The 25,786-nt window shown below is 42.6% G+C and overlaps 1 protein-coding gene across 1 annotated transcript; it reads right to left on the bottom strand.

The window, feature by feature from the left end:
• MYH1 (myosin heavy chain 1) lies at nucleotides 1-25,786 on the bottom strand. Its single transcript, XM_044391720.3, has 40 exons — nucleotides 25,230-25,786; nucleotides 24,953-24,983; nucleotides 23,182-23,418; nucleotides 22,947-23,090; nucleotides 22,679-22,835; nucleotides 21,298-21,325; nucleotides 20,413-20,527; nucleotides 20,236-20,328; nucleotides 20,041-20,104; nucleotides 19,294-19,392; nucleotides 19,101-19,204; nucleotides 18,812-18,950; nucleotides 17,892-18,010; nucleotides 17,652-17,801; nucleotides 17,367-17,537; nucleotides 16,314-16,623; nucleotides 16,150-16,220; nucleotides 14,583-14,670; nucleotides 14,384-14,501; nucleotides 13,960-14,083; nucleotides 13,735-13,871; nucleotides 13,381-13,636; nucleotides 11,059-11,301; nucleotides 10,789-10,965; nucleotides 9,815-9,960; nucleotides 9,645-9,735; nucleotides 9,166-9,555; nucleotides 8,446-8,572; nucleotides 7,143-7,261; nucleotides 6,804-7,000; nucleotides 5,357-5,540; nucleotides 4,909-5,074; nucleotides 4,696-4,820; nucleotides 3,977-4,285; nucleotides 3,686-3,889; nucleotides 3,253-3,378; nucleotides 2,995-3,165; nucleotides 2,390-2,494; nucleotides 2,171-2,266; nucleotides 1-258 (listed from the first exon to the last, which is right to left on the bottom strand). Exons 3-40 carry the CDS (start codon nucleotides 23,383-23,385, stop codon nucleotides 106-108), a joined length of 5,820 nt encoding a protein of 1,939 aa, XP_044247655.2. The 5' UTR covers nucleotides 23,386-23,418; nucleotides 24,953-24,983; nucleotides 25,230-25,786; the 3' UTR covers nucleotides 1-105.

Raw genomic sequence — 25,786 nt, 5'->3', positions numbered from 1 at the left:
TTTGCGGATAAATTTTTTATCTGCAAAAAACCAAAGTAGAAAACAGAGTGACAAAGATGTTCACATTTTGTGCATTTCTTTGGTCACTTTTAGCATTTGGTTGAATTACTCTTCACTTATGATTTTCGTGTGGACCTCCCGGCTCTTCACCCGCAGCTTGTTGACCTGGGACTCGGCAATGTCAGCCCGTTCCTCGGCCTCCTCCAGTTCGTGCTGGATCTTGCGGAATCTGGAGAGGTTGATGTTGGATTGTTCCTCCTGAGAATGAATGGAGATGCATTTAGGAGGGAAAGGAGTTCAGAATTTCTAGTTTCTTAGGTTGGTTGGTCTCAGATTTCTTTTTACTTAAAAATGCTTCACTCTAGTAAACCTTAAACAAACAAACAAACTAGAACGCTCTTGATTTTGTGTGTGTGTGTGTGTGTGTGTGTGTGTGTGTGTGTGTGTGTTAAGTCCTCTCATGCTTCCTGAACTCATGGATAACAAGGAGGGACAGGTGACATTTGCCGCTGACATTTCTAAAAGTTCTCTTTTTTAACATGTAAACATCTTAGAGCTCCTACTAAATATGTCAGCTTTCTAATCTTCCCCCCCCCCCCAGATTTTGGTGAATGAACCAAACCTTCTTTAAAAGAGAAACAAAAACAACAACAAAAAAACCTTCTTAAAAAAACCTAATGAATCACTGAACACTACATCAAAAACTAATGATACAGTGGCTAACTGAACATAATAAAAAACACACCTATATTATATCAAGCTAATAGCCTTGAGTATAAATTATTGTCCCTTGAGTATTTGAGTATAAATTATTGCCACTTAATGCAGTTTAGAAATGAAACAAGATTTGTTTCCTAGAATAGTCTTCAGTAGTCTCTGATTGTTTTTGAACAGACAAGCAGTGAATTTGGGAAGGCCGGTTCGGGTTTAGTCTTTAGTAATTGTCTTTTTTAAAAGGCTCATTGACAACTGTTCAAAATATGGCATTCAAATTTAGAAATGCATAAAACTTAGAATCACTAAATAATAGAGCATGAATAAAACCTCAGATCTTCCTGTTACAGATGAGGGAAGTAGGGGCTAGAGACACGTTAAGTCTCCCTCTCTCTCTGTCACCCTTACACCTGCTTCTCGCCCCAGACCTCAGAGGTCAGCAGAATAATGAAAACCCTCATGGACAGAGGAACTAATTTGTGATGAGGAGGTATATATATCTATTCTTACCTCCTTAGAAAATTGATATTTATTATTTCAAATAAATCATAGGCTGGGGAAATGAGATAGGTGGAGTGGCAAGAATCTATTGGTCTGAACATGACCAGGAGCGTCTGAGCTCCAGACTTAACTGCTTACTTGTCACCTTCACTTATGTATATGATGGTATTTCAAACAGTGTTCCAGAACAGAATTCCTGTTTCTTTCTTGCCCTATGAATCTGTTCCTCCCTTAGTTTCCTGTTGTAGTCCTTGTTGCTGCACCATCCCTCTGGTTACTCAGACCATGAACTTGAAGAAGTACCCTTGATTTCATTTCCGCTACCTCCCCAGGGCAACCCATTAGCACATCTTATTGTTTCTCCCTCCAGAATGCCTCTTGAATCCCTCCACTCTTCTCTATCTGCTCCACTGCTGCCCTCAGGCAAGCCATGGGCCCACCCGAAAAGCCTCCTAGAATGTCACCCTGTACCTACCTGTGTTATCGGACAATCCATTCTCCACAAAGTAGCCAGAATATTCTTTTTAAAAAGTATAAACCAGGGCATGACCGAGCAGTTTAGAACCCTCCTGTGGCTTCCCAGTGTCCCATTGTACTTAGAATGAGATCCAGACTTCTTACCAAGGCCTGGAAGGCCCTGTGATCTGCCTCCTCTCGTGCTCCCCAGCCCTCTCTTTACTGCTCTCTCTTGCTGCTTTCTGCTCCTTGAACCAGACTCTTGTCCACTCAAAAGCATTGTGTTGCTCTTCCCCTTCCCTGAAACAGTTTTCCCTGGCTTATCAAGTTGTTAGTTTCTTCTCATTGTTTAGAATGTCATTGACCCTTTTCCTTTGATCCTTCCTCATTGTACCCTCCTTTTCTTTCCTTTCATTCTTCTAACTAAGCAGGCTTGGCCTTGCCTAAGTCTGGGGCTGGTGGGGGATTATGTAGTCACTCCAAGGGGTTCAAAACTCACCGCTTCCTCAGCTTGTCTCTTGTAAGATTTCACCTTCGCTTGCAGTTTATCCACCAGATCTTGGAGCCTGAGCACGTTCTTGCGGTCTTCCTCAGTCTGAAATAATATGTTGAAGAGTGAGTCTCTTGAAAGTACAAATACCATTAACATTTTGTTGTATATTAGCTTCTTGAGCCCTTGCAGACTAGAATGAAAACCTAGATAGTCCATTTTCCTTACCTGGTAAGTGAGTTCCTTCACTCTCCTCTCATGTTTGCGTAGACTCTTGACAGTTTCAACATTGTGCTTCTGTTCACTTTCAACTTCTCCTTCAAGTTCACGGACCTGCAAGAAGGTAGGCGTTTTATTTTATTTTATTTTTTTAAAGATTTTATTTATTTATTTGAGAGGGAGAGTGAGAGAGCGCAAGCAGGGGGTGCAGGGGGAACAGTAGAGGGAGAGGGAGAAGCAGATTGTCCACTGAGCAGGGAACCCTATGCGGGGCTTGATTCTAGGACCCTGAGATCATGACCTGAGCTGAAGGCAGATGCTTAACCATCTGAGCCATCCAGGAGCCCAGAAGAAGGTAGGCATTTTAAAAGACATTTACTGTGATCCATTCACTCAGTGGATTTCTGCTTCTTCAGATGACCTGCAGTGCTGCTTTTACTCTGCTTTATATGTAGTTTTGATGGCCTAGTCTAGTTGTGTCCTTAAAAGCTCTTGGACACCAAGAAACATTTCTCATTTGTCTCTGTATGCCCCAATCATCTAGCAGTATGAGGTACTCAAAATCATGCACTGGTTTGGAATGAGGTGAGAAATATGCTTATCAGAAGACCCACCCTGGCCTCCAGTTTCTGGATCTGCTTCTTCCCACCCTTCAGGGCCAGTTGCTCAGCCTCGTCCAGACGGTGCTGCAGGTCCTTCACCGTCTGCTCCATGTTCTTCTTCATGCGCTCCAGGTGGGCGCTGGTGTCCTGCTCCTTCTTCAGCTCCTCGGCCATCATGGCTGCCTAAACAGTAAAACAAAACCCATTGAGAGAGATGAGCAAGAACATCTGGATTCAAGTTTGACCCCCACCATGTTGCCCGTTGCTCACATCAGTGATGGCCTTCTTGGCCTTTTCCTCTGCGTTGCGGGCTTCCTGGACAATGTCCTCCATCTCTCCCTGGATCTGGGAAATGTCTGTCTCCAGCTTCTTCTTGGTGTTGATCAGGCTCGTGTTCTGGTTAAAATATCAAATTTAGAAATATTTAGTACATTAGAGCAAAATTAAGATGCCAGATTTTTAATGAACTCATGAACTAGGTAAGTAATTAGTATGCCTCCTTGTTCCATAAGTTATCTGAGGTGACAGCATATTTTTAATGTGACTGAATGTCACAGTGTAGATATTGTTAAGCACAAATATTAAATGTTTTAAAACTTCATCCTCCATGGAACATTATGAATGCATTTTTAGGTAATGCCAAGATATGAGCAGGAATTTCAATTTCATTCCTTTGTATTTTTGACTATTGTGTTATATTCACCTGGGTGTGGAGGAGCTGAACGCGCTCACTGGCATCCAGGAGCTCCTGTTCTGCGATTTTTCTGCTCCTCTCCGTCTGCTCCAGAGTGGCCCGCAGCTCCTCGATCTCGGCCTGCAGCAGGTTGGCTCTGCGCTCCACCATGGCCAGCTGCTCCTTCAGGTCCTCCTGGCCGCGGAGGGCGTCATCCAGGTGGATCTGGGTGTCCTGTGGAATGAACGATCATGGAGACACCTCGTTCTCAGAGCTGAAGTCGCCCCAACCACCTTGGGGCCGTCTTTTGAACCTGCTTACTTTGAGGATGGCTTGGGTGTTCCTGTAGTTCTTCAGGGCCTCTGCAGCCATGCGGTTGGCGTGGTTCAGCTGGATTTCCATCTCATTGAGGTCTCCCTCCATCTTCTTCTTGAGCCTGATGGCATCATTCCTGCTTCTGATCTCAGCGTCCAGGGTGCTCTGCATCGACTCCACGACCCTGATGTGGTTTCTCTTCAGCTGGTCAATTTCCTCATCCTTCTCAGCAATTTTCCTGTCGACCTCAGACTTGACTTGGTTCAACTCCAGCTGGATGCGCAGGATCTTTCCCTCTTCATGTTCAAGAGATGCCTTTAATGACAGCAAGGGGTGACATTAGCAGGGAATGGAAGTTTATATAGTATTCTAGAAATAGGAATTAGTTCTTGCTCTTGTGCTGCCATAACACATCTTTATTCCATTGTTCTGGAAATTTCTACAATGTGTTGTTGATTTTATATATTTCTGTCTCCCCAGCTAGATAGTGCCCTTGACGGCAGGGACCTTAACTTATTCGCCTTTGTTTTTTTTCAGTGTGTAGCGCAGTTCCTGACATATAGGTGTGTTAGTTGCATGCATGGTCGATTCTCCATCCCCATACTGAGTACAAAGAGTCAGAATTACTTTTCTTTTCTCTTAATTTAAGAATTTCATCAATTCTTACATGCGGTAGTCTCTAATTCCTCTTGTAATTGTTTTAGAATGTACAGTAAAATGTCTACCTCTGCCTCCTCTAACGTGGCCTGAAGTTCAGACTTCTCTTGTTCCACTTGCTTCTTTATCTTCTCCAGTTCATGGATACGTTTCCCTCCTTCTGCAATCTGCTCAGTGAGATCAGAAATCTCCTCTGTTGGTGAACAAAGATATAAAAATTTGTTCAGTGAGGGAAAACATTTTTTAGATCTTTGCTTAAAGAAAAGGTGAGAAGTGCTCACGTTGCAAATTCTTATTTTCCCGCTTCAAGGTTTCAAGTTGGTCTAAAGATTCCTCATAAGCATTCTTAATCTTGAACAGCTCTGTGCTAAGGGAGCGGGACTCCTTTTGGGAAGCTTCAAGTTCAGCATGAGTTTCTTCATACTTCTGTTTCCATTCTGCCAGGATCTGAGGGGCAAAGAATGGCCCAGAAATTTAATGGATAAAGTTGATGGGACGGACACCATCTATCCTGGCACATGTCAGAGTTGAGATGATCTGGAACTGACAGATCATTATGAATGAGACGAGTGGAAACCATAGGCATTGTCCCCCCCCCCCCCACTGCCTACCGTGGAGCAGGAGCTACTGAGAACAGCCCTCAGGTAGTTTGAATAAGACACACTGAAGATAGCAGGCTGGCTTTCATCCTATGTTGAATACTGAGGCAGAGACTACTGCATGCGTTACCTTGTCGAAGTTCCTCTGCTTCTTGTCCAGGGCGGCGCAGGCCGCGTTGGTTCTCTCCACGTCAATCATGAGGTCTTCCACCTCATTCTGGAGCCGCTGCTTCGTCTTCTCAAGGGAAGCGCATTTGGCGTTCACGGCTTCTACGTGCTCCTCAGCATCCTGTAGACGCTGAGCCAGCTTCTTTCTAAAAAGTGAAATAAGGACAAGAGAAGTGAATGGCCATCCACACAACTGGATGCTTCAAAGTAGGTACGAAAGAGTGATTTCCAGAACCAGACTCCTAATACTTTGCTTTTCCATCTTGTTTTGTAGGCCCAGTTCTGTGTTAATTCATTCCCACTCTCCTATGAACTAAATCCTGAAAACAGTCTAAATTTCAACATCGCCATACTTCGTACTCAGGTTTTAAGGCCATCTGTGATCAGCCCAAGCAAACATTTTACCCATCAGTGGCTGGTTTGCTCCTCCTCTCTAGAATAATAATATCTGCTTTGAATTACTGTTGTTTATATCTTGTCTCCACTGAATTCTCATCTCCAGAGGGTGGAGTGTGTATCTTGCTCATCTTTGTTTTCTCATAGGCTGTCACACATATTAAGCGCTCCAGTGTAGGATGAATTGAATTCAAATGAATGAATTCAACCTCAAATCAAATAGACTTGATTTTGGCTAATCGTGTCCCTTATTTTTCCTGGCTTTTCATAAATCATTTAATAAAAATAAACTTTTCCAAATCATTATCAGTTTTGCTTTGCGAGCTCCACTCAGAGGATCTTCTAAGGCATCCCCCCACCACGATTCCAACTACATGGTTGTAGATGAGTCACAGCATAAGTAACTAGATCTCTCCTGAAACTTCCTGTTAAATGAATAGTTTTCTTCCTGTCCAGTTTCTCCATTTTTATAGTTCCATCTTGAACTGTTGATTGCATTGAATATTTGGTCCTTTGTGAAATGTTGTGTATCCTTTCTTATTGCAGAATTTATATTTTCTTTTTAGTCTTTAATAATATACGTCTTTGTTCCCCTACGAATAGCTATGTTTTTACATCTCAGAAGGAGTTGCTATGTTCTGAAGCCCAGTTATTTTTCCCTTACACACCTAACATCTTGGACTGATTTTCCCATTAGTGGCCGAGAGGGAGGAAAGTTACAAGGAAGTACAGTTAACACTTACTCTGTCTACACCTTTATAGATAGAATGATGTCAAAAGTTGTCCTTCAATGTCCTCTTGCCTTCCTTGCTTTCTTTTTCTGCCCTCTAGCTTAATTTCTTTTCCTGCACCGCCTAGATTGTTTGTCGTGCTTTGGTTTATGTTCATGCATGTTTTTTTCCTTGGTTTTCCAAATTTGTTGTGGGAGCAATGGACATTTTCCCATATAGTGCTTATGGCAGATGTGCTTTGTTAACAGAAATATTTCCATTTCAAGTAAGTCTAGAACATACTTGGCCTCCTCCAGCTCCTCCGTGCGCTGGATGGCATCTGTCTCGTATTTGGTCCTCCACTGGGCGACCTCGCTGTTGGCCTTGGACAGCGCCCTCTGCAGCTCGGCCTTGCCCTCCTGCTCCTCCTCATACTGTTCCCGCAGCAGGTCACAGTCGTGGCGGGAGGACTGCAGGGCGTGGGCCAGAGCACTCTTGGCCTGAGAACATAGAGATCAGAGACTTAATTTGATATCTTTAAAGTGACATTTTGTCCCTAGGCTCCTGCAGACCATCAGAAGAAAATCTGTAGAAGTAAACGAAACAACCTCAAAAATAAGGATAGTGACAAGTAGGGCTTACCTTTATTTCCTCTTCAAGCTGCCTTTTCAGTTCCTCGATCTGTTGTGTGAATGCTTGCTTTCCCCTTGAGAGCTGAGAAACTAACGAGTCCTTTTCATCTAGCTGGCGTGAATATTCACCTGTTAAGACCAAGATGGAGAAATCTCAACCTCCCTTTGGAAATCAGAACTCTGGATTAAAAGCTGGATCAGGGAAAGGGAGCTGAGTTTGAAACACATTGGAGAGTACGGATTACAGCAAGCCACCAAACTCCACTTCAGTTCTGATGAGCAAATCTATGTAGAAATGAGAAGTATGGAAAGCTTGGAGGCTGATTACATACTTATGAGCCAACACAAAATATTTTGGAAGATATTTAAGATTATTTATCGCAGTAGAAATTGGTCAAGAAGGATGTAACAAGAGATGTTAGTATTTAGTAAGAATCACAACTTTCTTTTTTTTCCATACCACTAAGTTATAGAAAGGACTTAGAAAAGTGTCTACAAGGAGCATTTTGAGTCTTTGAGATTACAGGTTTTTTTTTTTTTCATGAAGTGTACTAACTACCTGTACAACAATAATAAAAGCCTGACTTTGAACTCTGTCAAAGAACAATATTTCAATGACTATGAGAGAGTAAAGTGGTTCTCCAACACGTTGATCTGCCTATTACTTTAATAGTCCAGGTGACCCATAAAATAATTTCTATCTTGTTATCTCTCACTTGGGGAGGTGGAACTTCGGTAAAAAGTTGGGTGGATTGATTAGGGGACAGAGGAAATTCAGAGACTCTCCAATTTGATAGTCAAAATTCCACAAACATCACTTAAGGCTCCTGGGCTGGGTTGTAGTGCTGAATATTGCTCTGTGTGACTGTGCCAGCTAGCAGCGTTTGGCCAGACTTCAGAAAGAGGAGCGGAGTAAGCATTCCTGGACAGTCACTTCATCACTGCCATAGTCTGTCATCTTTGAAATGTGGATTCCATTACAGAGACTGTTGAGGGTAATAAATAACTTATGCAAGCATTTTGAAAAGTGCAAATAAATACTGTGAAGCTACACTTTTAATTTGATAACTTGATGAAAGTCAAATCTGCTTTAAAATGTATAAAAACAGAAGAGCCTGCTCTCTTTAATGGAAGTCACAACTGTAACAAAAAAGAAAGCAATCCATGCCAGCGGTCAGTGATGTGTTCATAGTGGTGGTGATGGGTATCCCCAGGGGGTAATATGTGATCTCAACAAGTCAGTGCAGTTTTTCAGCAAATTAAGCATCCAAGGGAAATTTATCATTCAAGGTCAACACTGGTACATGGCCCACCTGCTTCCGTCTGCAGACGCGCTCTCTGAGCCGTCAGGTCGTTGATCAGCCGCTGCTGCTCCTCTTCCTTGGTCTTAAGTTCACTCATCTGGTCTTCTAGAGTGCGACACATCTTTTCAAGGTTCCCCTGCATTCCAAAAGTAGTAGAAGGCATCTCAAGCAAGCATTTGGACCACAGGAATTTTTCATAATCCAAGCATTCCATAGGGGCTGGGGCACTTATTTATTTTGAGAATACAATATCCTTATAAACGAAAACTAGAGAAGCCTAAGGTTATGAAGGAAAGAGTAACAGATGACATAGTCCAAATATGCTACCAGTAAACTGCTTTGTGAATTCAAGTCTTTACTCGACTGGCTTATCTTTGATAGGAGAGTAATGATACTTGATTCAATTCTCGGTGATTTTTTCGAAAAACATATTATGTATTTGTGCTTAAGGGGCAAAACAGAAGCTTCATCAAGGTGAGGTGTTTTTAAAATCCCAAAATGTATAGTTGAATTGTAGTTTTTATTTGGAAGAGCTAAACTTTTCACTCTGTATGTTCTTTGGGTGTGGCCGTTCTCACAACCAAGAGCGAGTGCTTCCCTCATCACACCTGAGTGTCTGTCTTTCTGCTTGCACTGTCTGTAGTCTCCTGCCAGTTACTGAGGATTCTTGAGCGGCTCACTCACACCTGTCTCACAGAAGTCTCTTTAAGACTTAAACCATGATTGTACCTTGGCTTTGGAGACTGTCTCCATGTTACTGGCAAGGTCATCAATCTCCATCTTCAGCTCGCTCTTCTCCTTCTCCAGCTTCTGCTTGACCCTCTGCAGGTTGTCGATCTGCTCCCCGAGCTCGGCCACACTGTCTGCGTGCTTCTTCCTCAGGGTGGCTGCCGTGGCTTCGTGCTGCAGGGTGGCCTCCTCCAGGTCTCTGCGCATTTTCTGGAACTCGGCCTCGCGCTTCTTGTTCATCTCGATCTGGGCGGAAGTGGCCCCGCCGGCTTCCTCCAGGCGCTCGCTGATCTCCTCCAGTTCCCGGGAGAGGTCAGAGCGCTGCTTCTCTGCTTTGGCCCGGGAGGCCCGCTCTGCCTCGATTTCCTCCTCCAGCTCCTCGGTGCGGGCCTGGGGGTGACACAGCAACGTGAATGCCAGCTCCTGGCCGTTGTGATTCCTGGAATGTGCAGAAGAGGTGGGGGGGGGGTCCGACTCACCTGTAATTCCTTGATCTTCTTCTGTAGCTGCATTGCGAGGGCCTGCTCGTCTTCAATCTTGCTTTGCAGATTGCTCATTTCAAACTCTTTCCTGTTAGGGGAGCATTTTATGTCAGTCACAGATATAATAACAGTAATTTCCCCATGGAAATGTTGTCCTCATTGCTTACTTTTTGAGTTTCTCATCGAGTTGCTGCTTGTCATTTTCGACATCCATTGTGGATTCTTGAGCCAATTTTAGGTCTCCCTCTAGTTTTCTCTTTGCTCTTTCTAGATCCATTCGGATTTTCTTTTCTTGTTCCAAGGATCCTTCAAGCTAAAAGTTAATAATGCATGAATACAGTTCTAGGACTGTTATCATCTTTTATCGCAGGTTGGACTTGTAAACATTTAACTTCTATCTAATCAGCAGCTTATTTTGATTTTTCTGTGCGTAAGACAAATTTGTCCCATTCATTCCATTCCCTTTGCTGTTTACCTAGTACAAGAGTCATTATTTAAAAAGTGAACCATGCCTCATTACCATATGATTATAGTAAACTGCTAGGGAGATGTCATGCCTTTTGAATCTCCCCACTGGAAACCATTGTGATTAGTGCTTCGCCATACCCATACTGTAGCAATGTTTCTAAACCATGATTTTTGCCGGTTCCTCCCTTACTCAGATATTTACAGTGGGTTCTCTATTCGATATCAGGTCACATTTAAAGCTGAATTCATCTTCCACATTCCTTATTTGGAATCCCCTTTTTTCCTGTGAGAGAAAACCTTATGGATATTTACTACTTCTTTGCTCTTGCTGTGCTCCCCGCTTAGAGCACCCTCTCTGTTTCTTCCCATAGTCATTTGCTTTTTGATCCCAACCAAAATCCATTTTGTTTGTACAGTTTTTCTTGGTAAACAGAATAACCTTTCTTTCCCCTAACCCTTTTTACCCATATCGACTGTTACCTACAACTTTCTTTATTGATTTTTTTTTTTGACTCTATGGGTGTTCATCTTAGACCTTGTACCGGGGATGATGTCCTACACTAATTCATTGGAAACTCTTGAAAAGTATTCACTACATTATTAGAATGTAAACGCAGACTTACTTAGTTTGTTACTAAATAAAAAATTATTTTTTATATGATGTTAGGCTTACATCATCCACTTGCTGCTCTAGCTTGATTTTAGCTTTGGTCAGGGTGTTGACTTTGTCCTCTTCTGCCTGCAGGTCATCCAGGGTCTGCTGGTGGGCCTCTTGGAGGGCCTTCTTCTCCTTGGTCAGCTTTGCGATGGTTTCGTCCAGGCCTGCCATCTCTTCCGTGAGGTTTTTCACCTTGAAAAATTAAAAGGGGAAATGGTATCTGCTCTAAAGCATCTTAGTAGGGTGGCAGAACCTCTGTATGGTAGAACAGAATAGGATTCATACCTTGTTCTCTGTGGCATGCTTCTCCTTTTCAACCTTGGCCAGGGTCAGCTCAAGGTCGTCAATGTCTTTCTTGAGCTCTGAACATTCATCCTCTAGTTTTCTCTTCTTGGCTGTCAGCTCGGCGTTGATCTCCTCCTCATCCTCTGCTCTCTCAGTCACCTCCTTGATTTTGGCCTCCAGCTGGATTTTGGTTTTGATCAGCTGGTCACATCTTTCCTCTGCATCAGCCAAACTATCGGCTTCCTGAAAAGGGATAATAGACACTTTTAGATTTTAGTTCTCTGGACATCAGATTTCATTAATATTTTGAAACCAAACAAGTAAATTTTGTTTTAAAGCCTTAGGCTAATTTTTATAAGCTTTCCATCATCTAGGAGATATTTATTGGGTACTTATTATGGCACTGCAGATTTTTTTTTAAAGGAATTTAAGTCAGCATTCCTGGTGAAATTATGATACACTTCTGTTTGCTAACGATGAGGTTCAGGACACACTGTCCCTAAATATGGCACCTTGGCATATTGCATACCGTAAACTGAAGGAGTTTGAGAAAATGGCTGAAGTAGGAAGCCCACTCTGACCTCCTGTACTCACCCTTCTTCCCTGAAACAGGTCATTAAACTCTCACGTGAAAAGTACCCTCCCTGTACTAGGAGGAAAGAAGACATTCTTATCACCAGAGATGGGAATTGGGGGCCAAGAAGGCTGCAGAAACAACCTTGTTAAAGTAACTTTTATCTTCTTTAGTTACTTCTTCACCATTTACTACCCTTAGCTCAAACCCCTTTGTCTTATCAATTCTTTACAAATCTATCATTTGTCTAAAAGATATACAAGCTTCCTGCAGTCTTCAGTCTCTTGTAAAGGCTCCCGTGTACATGTAAAAATCAATAAATATTCATGCTTCTCTCCTATTGATTGATTTTTAAATTTTCAGACTCAGCCAGGGACCTTATTAAGAAAGGCTCCAGGAAAACTTTTTCCTCCCCTGCATGATGTCACCTGCATTTAATGTGTTGGTATATAATTTCAGATCAGTCACCTTTCTTTCTTTAATATTTATTTACAGAAAAGCTTAGTGTACGAGAAGCAAAATGGCCAGGTATCCAGCGGGTTGCTCAGAGGGAGGAGTAATACCAGGAAAGTGACTTAAAGGGAAGATGTCCTACAGAGTAACTGGGAATTACAGGGAACACATGGAAGAAGTAAGGGGAACTGAACATGTTCAAAGGTGGTGCATAGAGAAGTAGCGAGCATGTTTCTCATGAGAGGGAATAAGGGTTGGAATAGAAACTCTGTGGGAGCAGGGACCATGTCTCCTGCTTCAAGCTGTATCCCTAGCGCTTGGAATGTCCTCATGCATTTATTAAATGTGGGGAGTTGAATGATGCTGAAAAGAGGTCATACTTCTCGAAGGAGAGGAGTATGCCCAGAACAAAGAGATATGCCCTGCGTTATCCACTGGTTCTCCAAGGTGTGATGAACCTCTTCTTAATTTGGAAAACCCTGTTGTATATGAACTACAGGGAAAGGCACAATGCCAACCTAGGTAGGAACAGACCGTTCATCTTTCTTCAAGTTTCCTAGTTGAGTGTCCCAAGCCTAAATACCCAACTGGACCAATGTCGATTTGCTTCTGAATACAGCGGACTACAGGGTCCCTTTCAGGGTTTAGATTGTTGGTCTTAGTAGCAAACTGAAAGTCTCTTGTCATTTGAGTCACAAAAGTAGGTTAGACAGTGGTGTTTGATCAAATATTTCTTCCCAATCTTCTGGATGTTTTTTGGGACATGAGAACAAGAGTATCAACCCCATCTCATGCTAGCTCAAAAACTGACACTATCTATAAAAAGTATTGCCATTATCCTTGCACTGACTCTATTCTTTCAGGTACTGGAGAGTTTTTAAAGACAAAGTTGAGAGGGAAGTTGCCAGTTGTTTTCATATTGGTTTCAAGTTGATGCATTTCCATCACAATGTCTCCTCCCTCTTCACTGTGACTATGGTTCTTTTTTTCACTGGTCTTATGTGCTCTTTTCAGTAGGGAGAATCTTAAGGAGCAAAGATCCCCTCACTTTTTGCCCATATTTTGCTAGGAGAAACAACAGGGGGAAAGGAGGAGTGGTTTCGTTTTTTCTTTTTCAACAGCAAGGGATCCTACCACAGTGCTTGGTAGTAATGTTGCATCTGGGATTGTGTAGAACTTCTAAGGAGTTGTGAATTAGGAAAGTTTGATAGTGAGGTGGAATTTAGACCTTCCTCTTGCAACTGCTGAACTGAAATGTTAGCATCCAATTGCAAGAAATGGGCTCAGATACTCACAGCTTGGACCTGGAGCTGGAGGTCATTTTTCTCTTGCATGAGAGCAACCATTTTCTCTTCCAGCTCTTTCCTTTTGGCCTCAGCCTTTGCAAGGCTTTCTTTGGTCTTCTCAAACTCTTCCTTCATGTTGGCCATCTCCTTTTCTGTCTCTGCACTCTTGAGGAGGGGCTTGATCTTGAAATACAGCTTCATCCAGGGCCAGTGCTTGACGTTCATGAACGCACGGATGTTGTACTGGATGCAGAAGATGGACTCTCTGTGATAGGAGCAGAAGTGGTCAAAGTCAGGTTCCAACAGGAAGCAGAATTAGAAGGGTCTAGGCTGAGGGGGTTCAGTAAAGCATCTCTATAATACCTTCTCTCCACCATCCTCTGGTACTCCACTCTCGCCAAGTACCCTCTGCACCTGGCCTGGGTTCTAGTAATCAGCTGGGCCAGCTTTTCATCTCGCATCTCCTCTAGGAGCCCCAGAAGACCAGCTTTGAAAAAGACCTGTGCGTGGGAGGAGTTGCAGATCACACACTGTACATAAACTTCATAGGGAGATGGATAGCATCAGGTAGGCTTTAGAGACCATTACCTTGGTGTGACCAAATTTATACTGGGTGTGGTCAATGTCGATGGATGCAAGGAGCTTCTCAGAAGCCTTCTTGCTGTCAATGAACTGTCCTTCGGGGATAGCACTTGCATTTAATACCTTGTATCTGTTTAGGCCAAACAAATAAATGATAGCGCTCTTGTCACCAACAAGATATCTTCTTGCCTTGCTATAGAAATGACATAGGTTTCGGATAGTCTAACAAACATAAACAAGAAATCATATCCGTGTCTTTATTCTCTGTATATCAAAGGGTGTCAAACTTTTAGTATGTCAATACAGAGTCTGTCGAATGTGTTTCTCTTTCCTTCAATTATAATAGAAAGCATATAAAGGATTTTTCCATTGAAAAAATTAAAATGAATAAAAGAACTTTTTAAGATAATTTTCAGTGAGAGAGTCTGACCTCTGTTTGAAATCTGCATAAAGGATCCTGCTTGGGAACCCCTTCCTGCAGATGCGGATCCCCTCCAGCACCCCGTTACACCGCAGCTGGTGCAGGACAAGTTCATGCTCCATGGCCCCTAAAAGGCAGAATACACATGCCTTACTTCATGGTCTCAAGCAAACAGCCTGGAGTTGTTTGGGTATCAGATGGGTCTTACCTGGAGTCTTGGTTTCATTGGGGATGATGCACCGTACAAAGTGGGGGTGAGTGCTCCTCAGGTTGGTCATCAGCTTATTCAAATTCTCCTGTGGAATTTATGAATGTTGGTTTTAAAAAGCACTGTTTTCATGCATTCATATTTACAGACATAATCATTGTGACATTGGTGCAATTCTAATAGTATCGAATTATAGGATCCAGTAGTATCTAATTCGGATACTATCTGAATAGTATCCAGATTTGAAAATAAGAAGAGTTATTTCTGGAATTTCCACATTCCCAAAATGTCCTTCTCTTTCCTGTTTTTGTGCATTATAAACATATTTTTCTATTAGTCGTTGACATGGTCACTGCTGTTGAATTTCCTAGCATGTATTGTAGATTTTGTATGATATTCTTTTTTTTTAAATTTTTTATTATGTTAGTCACCATACAGTACATCCTTAGTTTTTGATGTAGTGTTCCATGATTCATTGTTTCTGTATGACATTCTAAATGCAGGGAAATATTCTACCCGGACTCTTTGGTCTAGATGTATGATCTGACTTTACAAATAATTCAGTGTCTTTTCCTAATCTCTCATTTCTTTCTTTACCCTATTTTAAATTGTATCTGCTTCTCTATCACATTCCTATTCCTTATCCTAATTACAGAGCTGTGTCCTCCTCCTCATTCCACAGGAAGTGGCCTTTTAGTGCCTCACTCTGGGAATTGGCAGAACACCAACAGCCATGTTACCAAGTGTGAGAAGAAGTATTGCAACTTGTGGAAATCCTGGCTTTTCAGAGTCACTTAAGTTTCCATTGTTACAGATGGGACTGTCCTAAGAAAAGTAAATTTTCCTTCAAGAGCTATTTCTTACCACATCTGGTTTTTTACTTCCTTTGTTTAGAATCAGCCTCCAGTTCTCAACAGTGATCTTCTTTTTTTTTTTTTTTTTAAAGATTTAATTTATTTATTTGACAGAGATAGAAACAGCCAGAGAGAGAGGGAACACAAGCAGGGGGAGTGGGAGAGGAAGAAACTGGCTCATAGCGGAGGATCCTGATGTGGGGCTCGATCCCGTAACGCTGGGATCACACCCTGAGCCGAAGGCAGACGCTTTAACCGCTGTGCCACCCAGGCACCCCTCAACAGTGATCTTCTGTCTTCAGCTTTCAAAATCCACTCACTTCAGTTCTGAACCAGTATACACCAAGGCACGTACTTCATTTGGAATTTCCCACAGGCTCCAGCAAATCTCATGTTTTGTTTAGTCCTATCCTAGCAGAACCTTTTAAATGTCAAATGACCTTATTTCCTGGCCCCCAAATTTAATTTTACCATCTGATGCTGACTTCTGCAATTCACTTTCATCTCTCCTGACACCCTGTCTCCTGTATACTTAGGTGTCTCTTCCAAATGACCCCAAACTCTCTAAGACTCTGTTCTACCACCACCCACTGACCTGTCTCTTTGAGTCACGTCCAGTTCTGGAATCCTTGCAGGATTACTTCCCTTTCCCCACAAATACAGTAAAATTTAATTCCCTGAATCTAATAAGACAGAGCAAAGGAAGTTCATACCCTGAAGAGAGCAGACACTGTCTGGAAAGAAGAACCCTTCTTCTTGCCACCTTTCTTACCACCGCCAGCCTCTAAGGGGGGCAGAGAGTACAAGCAATCATAGCACAGCTTTCTCAGTATATGTTTGATACATTAAATAAAGAATAACTTCTGTTGGAATTTACCTGCTTCAGCAGTTGTTGTCCCAGAGAAGAGGAGAGCCAGAGTCTTCATTGCAGACTTCTGGTACAGCCCAACCACAGTCTCGTTCAGGGGGTCCTTGTTCTTGTCGAGCCAGCCGGTGATGTTGTAGTCCACGGTGCCAGCATAGTGGATCAGTGAGAAGTGTGCCTCGGCCTTGCCTTTGGCAGGCTTGGGCTTCTGGAAGTTGGCCGACTTCCCAAGGTGCTGCTCATAGAGCTTGTTCTTGAAGGAGGTGTCTGTGGCTTTGGGGAACATGCACTCCTCTTCCAGGATGGAGAAGATGCCCATGGGCTGAAAGGATGAAAAGAAACAAATGCCTTTGAATTTTGTGTGCTTGTAGAAATAATATGTGACATCTTGATCCTCTTTGAGTAAATTCACCCTTTAATTTCTTAAAATTAATGAAAATTCATCCCTTGGGTCAGAAGTTGTTAAATTAGCAAATATTTATTGAGTGCCTATTGAGATCCAGGTGCTGTGTCGGGCTCTGGGATGTGGTGGCGAGGGAGAGGAATGAAGAGCATACTCTCTTGGAGTTCATGTCTTGCGCCACAGCTCCACAGCCATATTTCTCCAAGTGTGACTTGCAGATTGGTTGCATCAGAAACACTTGGTGAAAATGCAGATTCTAAGGCTGAATCCCACACTTCCTAAAAAGTTTTCCCAGGGGTGAGATTAAGGAATTCTGAAATTTTATTAAGTACCGTGGTGAGCCTCAAACTGCTTTAAAGTACTAGAAATTTGCATTTCAGTTGCTACTAAAAATGAATCTAAGGATGACAAAGGGATGCTGAGTAAAAAATATTCTTTATAGTGCACTTTTATAAGGAAAGGTGGTTTTAAGTCCTTGCATTGTGAACTATCGGGAAATGGAGAGTTCTGGATGCTAGAGAAAATATTCACTCTCCTTTTAGCAGACTTTCTCCGTCAGAGTTAGCAAAAGAAGGAGCTTTCCTGATAGTATTTATGAGTAGAAGTGTTTTAAGATTTTTCTCAGCAGTATATAATCTGTGACCTGAAAAAAGCAAGCGGACCTTCTCGATGAGCTCAATGCAGGCAGCCAGGTCCATCCCGAAGTCGATGAACTCCCACTCAATGCCCTCCTTCTTGTACTCCTCCTGCTCCAGCACGAACATGTGGTGGTTGAAGAACTGTTGCAGCTTCTCGTTGGTGAAGTTGATGCACAGCTGCTCGAAGCTGTTGAACTAGGTGTTGGAAATAGCAAGGAGTTGGAGCGAGTCTGGAAAATCCAGTGGGGATTCGGCAAAGCAGACACAAAATGGAAGGGCCTTAAAAGGGCATTTATCCAAACAACTCACATCAAAGATCTCAAAGCCGGCGATGTCCAAGACCCCGATGAAGTACTGTCTGGGCTGCTTGGTGTCTAGCTGCTGGTTGATGCGGGTGACCATCCACAGAAACATCTTCTCGTAGACGGCCTTGGCCAGAGCGCCCACTGCATTGTACACCTTCGTGGACAGAGCAGTGATTGTTGGCGCTACTAAAGACATGCTCTGAAGGCCTGGGATGGGGGTCATTCACTGAGGTCGTGCACTCACCTGCTGCACCGTCTGGCCTTTGGTGACGAACTCATTGCCGACCTTGACCCTGGGGTAGCAGAGGGCTTTGAGCAAGTCAGCAGAGTTCAGGTTCTGGAGATAGGCCGCCTTGTCAGCAACTGCAGAGACACAATTCAGGCACCCCGCATGACCTACCGTGGGCCCCACAATTCATCGGGGCAGAGTGATGAGTGAACCACTTTATAGAAAGTCTGTATGGAGGTGAATTTGCATATGTTCATCAGAGGCTCAGCTGTAAAGAAGTAATGAATTTGTATGATCCAGCCATTGCACTACTGGGTATTTACCCCAAAGATACAGACGTAGTGAAGAGAAGGGTCATATGCCCCCAATGTTCATAGCAGCTTTGTCCACAATAGCTAAATCATGGAAGGAGCCGAGCTGCCCTTCAACAGATGAATGGATTAAGAAGTTGTGGTCCATATATACAATGGAATATTACTCAGCTATCAAAAAGAACGATTCCTCAACATTTGCTGCAACATGGACGGCACTGGAGGAGATAATGCTAAGTGAAATAAGTCAAGCAGAGAAAGACAATTATCATATGGTTTCTCTCATCTATGGAACATAAGAACTAGGAAGATCGGTAGGAGAAGAAAGGGATAAAGAAAGGGGGGGTAATCAGAAGGGGGAATGAAGCATGAGAGACTATGGACTCTGAGAAACAAACTGAGGGCCTCAGAGCGGAGGAGGGTGGGGGAATGGGATAGACTGGTGGTGGGTGGTAAGGAGGGCATGTATTGCATGGTGCACTGGGTGTTATATGCAACTAATGAATCATCGAGCTTTACATCGGAAACCAGGGATGTACTGTATGGTGACTAACATAATATAATAAAAAAATATAAAAAAAAAAAGAAGTAATGAATTTGGAATGAGCTTTTTGTTTGTGTTACCTTCGGTGCCATCCGGCTCGGCCTGCTCCTCACGCTGCTTCTGCTTGAACTTCATGTTCCCATAATGCATCACGGCCCCTGTGAGCTTGTAGATGGAGACTCTTTCATCAGAGGTGAAGCCCAGGATTTCAATGGCACTCTACCAAGAAAGATAAGAGGACAAAAGGGCAGAAGACACTAATTTATTTAGGGGAATTTATACCATATCCTTAACCATGCCTATAGAGGGGTGTTATTGTCATTCCCATACATAATGGATTTAAAGAAAAAAACTATGTATGTGACTTACATCTGTGGCCATCAGCTCTTCTTGGTCATCAATGCTGGGGACGGTGATCTCCCCTTGACTGACGAAGGCATAGTCATATGGGTTGGTGGTGATCAGAAGCATTTCTGGGGACATAGAATTCAGGGTATACGTTTTACATTAGAAGTTAATAAAATGATTAACTTCTAGCTTACAAATTTAAGCTCCTTCTTACCAATTAGGTCTGGCTTCTTGTTAGACATGATCTGATAGAAAATGTGGTAGCTTCTTTCTGCCTTCAGCTGGAAAGTAACTCTAGACTTCTCCAGAAGATCTGTAATGGAAAGTAGACACTGCTCAAGGGGGAAAAAATTATAAAGTTCCTGAAGTGATTTTGGAATTTGGGATGATTAACTAAAAAATCTCACTGGCCTGTTGAGATTTCAGCTGAATGTTGTGCCTCTACAAACACCATTACAAGTGCTCTTACCACCTCTAGAAAGAAACTAAAACATGCCTGGCCCAGGACAAAGACATTTCTCATGCAGAAGATCCTTGACATTTGGGATATAATTGATTCTTGAGAACCCCTCCCTCCTCGGGGTCTTTTCTCACTTTATACTAGAGGGACCACTAAGAGCACCATTTATCAAGTCTCAGGCTACAAAGAAATCACCTGTTCTCAACCGGAAGGCAACTCATTTACCTTGGTGTTAGTGTTTTCTCAGAGAAAGTTGGAATTCGTTCTGAGGCTGGAATGTCTCAGACAAGCCCCATGGCTCCTGGCAGTTCTTAAAGAATCATTAGCTCATGACTGGGATAAAGCACACTGTGGGCTATGGATAAGACTGGCATTAACCACGGGCATGTTTGGCAGCAGACTGGTGTTTCACAGGCTCCAGGCTCAGCAGGAGCTGCAAAATGTTCCTCCAGACCATCATTTGTCATTCTTGGATTCTGTTTAGGAGGTCCTGTTACTCACATGTTTCAATATCAGCAGAAGCCAGTTTTCCCGTGGTACCAAAGTGGATCCTGATGAATTTACCCTTGCAAGTAAAAATGATGATGTTAAATATAAAACTTGAAGCACTCAAAAAAATGAGATGGAGATGATAAATCAGGCATGCTTTCTCTGTCATGGAAGGGCTGAGAAGACCTCTGTGACCAGGAAACTTACAAAGCGAGAGGAGTTGTCGTTCCTCACAGTCTTGGCATTGCCAAAGGCCTCCAGTAGGGGGTTGGCGCTGATGATTTGATCTTCAAGGGTGCCCTGCAAAGGCAAGAGCGGTCCTCACCTCTGGGGCTCCAGACTTCCTGAGAGCCCTGAGAGTCTTGAGTCTGACCCCAGACCCACCTGTATTTTGCCAGAAGTAACTTCCTCCTTCTTCTTTTCCCCAGTGACTGCAATTGTTGCAAAGTACTGGATGACACGCTTGGTGTTCACGGTCTTCCCCGCACCAGATTCTCCGCTGTCAAACAGAGACCAAACATACGTGAGGAATTAAGCTATGTGACAAATGAAAGTACTTCCATCATTAGCATTTACTACCTTATGCATCCATCTTTATATGTCTTTGTCAATTTTTCCTAGCTCCTTCTCTTCAGCCTACTATAGCTCATATTATTTCTGTTGTTTTGCACTGACAAGAAGTAGGGAAATTCATTCATTAATCACCTAACACATATTTCTTGAGTGCTTAAAATGTGCCAGGCTCTCTTCCAGATGCTGTGGCCTGGGCTTGAGAGGTCCAAAATGCAGACACCCAACAGCTATGTGGGCGATGAAACCGTAAAAAACTCTATGAAACAATGGGTATGTTTTTCAGTTTCCTTAGACTAAAAACATAGCTCAAGTGAAGTCTTGAAGGACTAGACATTTCTCAAGTAGGCCTTAAAAATGAGCCACTGGGAACATTCCCAAATGGCTCAACGTTCAGAAGACTGTATGTTGTTCACTGCCATGTACCGGGTCCTGACTGTGCACAGAGAAAGGATTTGTAGCCCGTACTCTTAGGAAAGTTCTGGGCAGCTTTTAAGACTGGACTAGCAAATGACAAAGTTTAGGACTTTGTTATTTTACATTCTGATGCAGTCTAAACCCTACAACAAAGTACAAACGGTATCCAGGTCCAGGCTGATCGGCAAGGCTTCAGTATGGCAGCACTAACTAATTTCTTTTAGTTTGTCATTTTCCCAGTGTGAATAAAATACTAATACATCCTAGAATAGTAATACATACGTGATTAAGATGGACTGATTCTCCCGATCTAGAAGAAAAACAGTGGACAATCAGCATCATACCAGTTACCCAAACAGAACTTTCTATAGGGAAACATTTGGGGCATTGAGTGTAAATACTGTGTCATTTTAAATGGAGTTTTTAAATATATTATTGTTAAGTTATATATGATATTATTCTTAAATGTCTTAAGTTGAGTCCATAATCTCTCATGCTTATTATGGACGCTGGGAAACAAACTGAGGGCTTCAGAGGGGAGGGGGGTGGGGGATTGGGATAGGCTGGTGATGGGTAGTAGGGAGGGCACGTATTGCATGATGCACTGGGTGTTATACGCAACTAATGAATCATGGAACTTTACATCAGAAACCAGGGATGTACTGTATGGTGACTAACATAATATAATAAAAAAATATTATTAAAAAAAATAAATGTCTTAAGTTGAAGAGAAACATAAAATGTTGTTATATCTTAAATTCCTTAAGCCCTCATAGTAAGTGTGTCCTTCTGGTCTAAAATAAAGAGCAGTACTTTCCAAAGCCAGAGACACTCTCTGGTTGTCATCTGTGGATTTCAGTAGCATGCTGTCTGCTGATTCATGCATGGAACTGAAAAATGCAAAATGTGCAAAGGGCTTGGACTGTAGTGTAATAGGTTTAAACAGTGTTCATCAAGCCAAGGTTGAGATTTAGTTTCTAAATGAGTCATTTGGCCTCACAAAGAGAAGGAAAAAAAAAAGTATTTTACAGCCACAGCCTGCAACCCTAACTCTGATCAGTCCTGCCAAAAGTGTGCCATCAGGTCAAAGAAAGATCAGTTGAGAGAACTGACTCAATCAGAACAAAAATCCTTTTAAGGGAGGAGAAAACAACAACTTCTCTTTCTGTGCATGTAGCCCCCAAATACCATCTTTATTCAAAGAGAGGCTGTCTTCTCTGAGATGGTCTCTGATGCCGTTAGAGATAACAGTATTCCTCAAAAGCATCAAATCTGTAGTCAACAAGAAACTTAAGCACGAGAGGATGGAACATATATTTTTCATTTCCATTCAGATAATGTGATTCCACCGTTACTTAATCTTAGCTATTGTTACTTAAAGCTGTACCATAAATTATGTATTTCCAAGGAGGAGACTGCAAGCAAGTTAAGTTTAACAGGGGTAGAGCAGAGGTGTGGCCTGGTAAAATCATGGAGGTGGGTGGGTTCTGGAGGGCTAGGTTTTAATTCCAGCTTTGACTGCCTCTCCCTCTCGGTGCTTCAGTTACCTCTTCTGTACAACCAGGGACTTGGATTAGATTATCTCCGAAGATCTGCTTATCTTTAACACTTTGTGACTCTAGGTGGTCAGATAATTTGCATGCGAAACACTGGAGCCACTCACCAGTCAGCATGAACTGGTAGGCGTTGTCAGAGATGGAGAAGATGTGGGGCGGGGCCTCCTGGCGCTTCTTGCCTCGGTAGGCCGTCACCACCTCTGTGTTGTACACCGGCAGCCACTTGTAGGGGTTCACGGTGACGCAGAACAGGCCCGAGTAGGTCTACACCAAAAAGAAAATAAAAGAATATAATCGTTTCATGGGGACCTTAATCATCTATTTGTCAAACTAGTAACTAGCTGCATGAGCAGAAGGCCATGAGAATGAACTCACGTAGATCATCCAGGCTGCGTAACGCTCTTTGAGGTTGTACAGCACCGCGGGCTCGTGCAGGTGGGTCATCATGGCCATGTCCTCGATCTTGTCGTACTTGGGAGGGTTCATGGGGAAGACTTGATCATCTTTCACTGTCAGAGTCTGGCAAACAGGGAAGATAACGGTTCACGTCAACTGAGCGAGGAAACACAAGAATTGATAAAACGTGGTCAGCTCCAGGGACTCCACTCACCGCTCCAGCTTCGGTCTTCACCGTCACTTTCCCTCCTTCTCTGCTCTGGATGGTCCCTTTCACAAAGGATTCTTTGGGCTCCGCCACAAAGACAGATGTCTTGGCATCAAAGGGCCTATTCTGGGCCTCAATGCGCTCCTTTTCAGACTTTCGGAGGTACGGAGCTGCCTCCCCGAAAATGGCCATTTCCTGGTCTGAACTCATGGCTGCTGAACTCAGCCCAGTCGAAGACCCTGCCTGGGAGGGAAAGAAAAGATAGTCTAGAAATTCAGATATTTGATGTCACGTTTAGGAAAAGAAAACATTTTGATTCACTGAGCAGTTGAGCACTTAGCATTGTGTTGAGTATGACCACCTACCTCCCTGGCTTGGCTGGAGATGAAATGTCAGTGTCTGTGTTCTGTGCCAGTGCTGATAGGTACTTAATGGAGCTTCTGCAAAGAGACCGTGGTTTCTGGCTCACGGTATGATATTGCAGCTGCTCTCTGTGTTTTATTTGTTATGTATGTTTATTTCTATATGCAGCCTGTGATTGGTTTATACAGAACACAAAGCTAAGATGATGGCCGGGTGTCCTCCAGCTCTTTCGTTGAGAGCTCTTATCTTCCAATTGGATTATAAGCACCTTGCAGGCAAGGGAGCACTTTCTTTGAAGGCATCCTTTACGCCTCCTAGGACGCATGCTAGGTACAGGGAAGGGCTCAAAGCTGGCTTTGTGAATTAAAAGTACAATAGATTTATGTTGTGAAAATTCTAGCAACTATTTTGTACGTAGTGAAAATCTTTTCATTATAGATTTGGGTTCATTATAGATTTACAAAGGCTACCTGATAAAGGAAAGCAGAAATGTAGGGAGCTCTGCTTTACACTGCTTTGTTTAAAAAAAAAATTTCTATTTTACATCAGTTTCTCTTGTTTCCATACCATAATTTTGACAAATTTGGCTTTTTCACTTGTCTTTAGTATTTCAGTATTTCTCAAAGACTTATTATAAAATATTATTATCTGTTTTCTTTATTACCGAGATTCTCATAAAAATTTCACAAAACTTTCTTTTTAAGATCCATCCATCTCTTGCCATTTTAATATTCATTAATCCTGTCAATAATGATCAGAGGTAATTTGTTTTATAATAATAAAGATTTTTTTTTCCCCGAAGAACTCAGAGCACTTGTGTAAACTTTTCTACATTTTCCCATTCAAACTGCAGTGATTTGGATAACACAAAATGCTTTGTTTTGCTGAAAATGCTCACAATCATTTTTCATAGCGTTTAAAATTTTTTTTCCATTTTATGGACTGTGGCACAACATGTGAATTTAAGCCACTTTTCCAAGGCAAGGACTCAGTTCATTCAGACAGCATCTCAGGTTTTTTATTTTTTATTTTTTTATTTTTTTACATTATATGGTGCTGAGGAAAAGCTGTAACAGGAAATTTACATGTTCTCTATAAATGGATAATAACACCAAAATGTTGTATTGCACGTTGTCATTTATTTAAAAGACAGACTGCAGTGCTGGAAATAGAAAAAAAAAATTGTGCATAAAACTCCTCAAAACTCTAAGAAAGCATTTTCAGGTATTGCAGAGGATATAAATTAATGAGAACGAGTATCTAAAGTCCCTCTCAGAATTTTTCAGGGGAAGCATGATCAGCCATGAAATGAAAACGCTTTCGTTTTATAACCTCCTGAGCACTCTCCAACCCCTGTGGAAGATTTCTTGCAGCCTGTGAAGAGCGAGGAAAAAAAAAAAAATCAGGATCTTACCTTAGAAATGCAACCTGGAAGTGGGTCAGAACTGTAAGAAAAAGAGCAAATTTCTTCTGGTTAGACTCTAACCATTCCCAATAATAGCCTAATTCTTAAGTGAGAATCAGGAAATGACTGGGGACACTAAAGCAGCTAATTAAAATTGCTACGGAGTAAGTTGGAGCCTCGCTGGAAGGGCTGCCGGGGCAGTGGGAGCCAGGGTGTGTGGCATGCGTGCGGGCAGCCAGAGATCCCTTACCGCCTCCCACAGAGCCCTGTCCTCACACACACTTACCTTCAAGCTTTATGAGGAAAGACGAGTCACACCCATTCCAAGGGTCCTTTTATAGGGTCAAATATGGAAAACACATAGCCGCCGCCTCTTTCTTAAAACATATTTGGCAAAACGTGTTTTTGGCAATGAAGGTCTCCAAGCATAATTCCCCTCATATTAAAGATGTTTGGATATAATTAGAAGTATTTCCTCTCACATTCGGTTAAGTATATGAATCAATCTCCTATAAATAATTCGAGAGGTTGGCCGTGTGTAAGCGATCTGCCCTCGGAATAATGCAAGGTGTCGTGTCGGAGAGGCTACGTTCCGCAGTCCCTGCACTTTTGTTGCTGCCGCTGTTCTGTTGCGCCCATTCGCACGTGTGAAGTCTTTTCAACGGCCCGCGCAGTTGCAGATACTAGGCTGGAAGGGAAGTTGCTGCTCTTGACCAGAGTGTTAGAAAAAGATTGCCCGTTCCTCCCCAGAAGGCATGGTTGTTTGTTTTTGTTTTTGTTTTTTGTTTTGGTCAGCATATTGTGCTTTGTCGAGGGTGCTGGGAAAGGTGATTTTAAAACTTG

Source organism: Ursus arctos, unplaced genomic scaffold (genome assembly GCF_023065955.2).
Source record: "Ursus arctos isolate Adak ecotype North America unplaced genomic scaffold, UrsArc2.0 scaffold_14, whole genome shotgun sequence".
NCBI classification, from domain to species: Eukaryota; Metazoa; Chordata; class Mammalia; order Carnivora; family Ursidae; genus Ursus; species Ursus arctos.
This window is presented reverse-complemented; position numbering and strand designations above follow the sequence as displayed.

What these genes read in the sequence shown, in the direction of transcription:
- MYH1 (XM_044391720.3), bottom strand. Translation starts at nt 23,385, where the DNA reads ATGAGTTCAGACCAGGAAATGGCCATTTTCGGGGAGGCAGCTCCGTAC. An exon ending in GACAACAACTGCTGAAGCAG is followed by an intron (nt 16,221 to 16,313) that starts GTAAATTCCAAC and finishes TGCCCCCCTTAG; the next exon opens with AGGCTGGCGGTGGTAAGAAA. An exon ending in AGAAGATCAAGGAATTACAG is followed by an intron (nt 9,556 to 9,644) that starts GTGAGTCGGACC and finishes TGTCACCCCCAG; the next exon opens with GCCCGCACCGAGGAGCTGGA.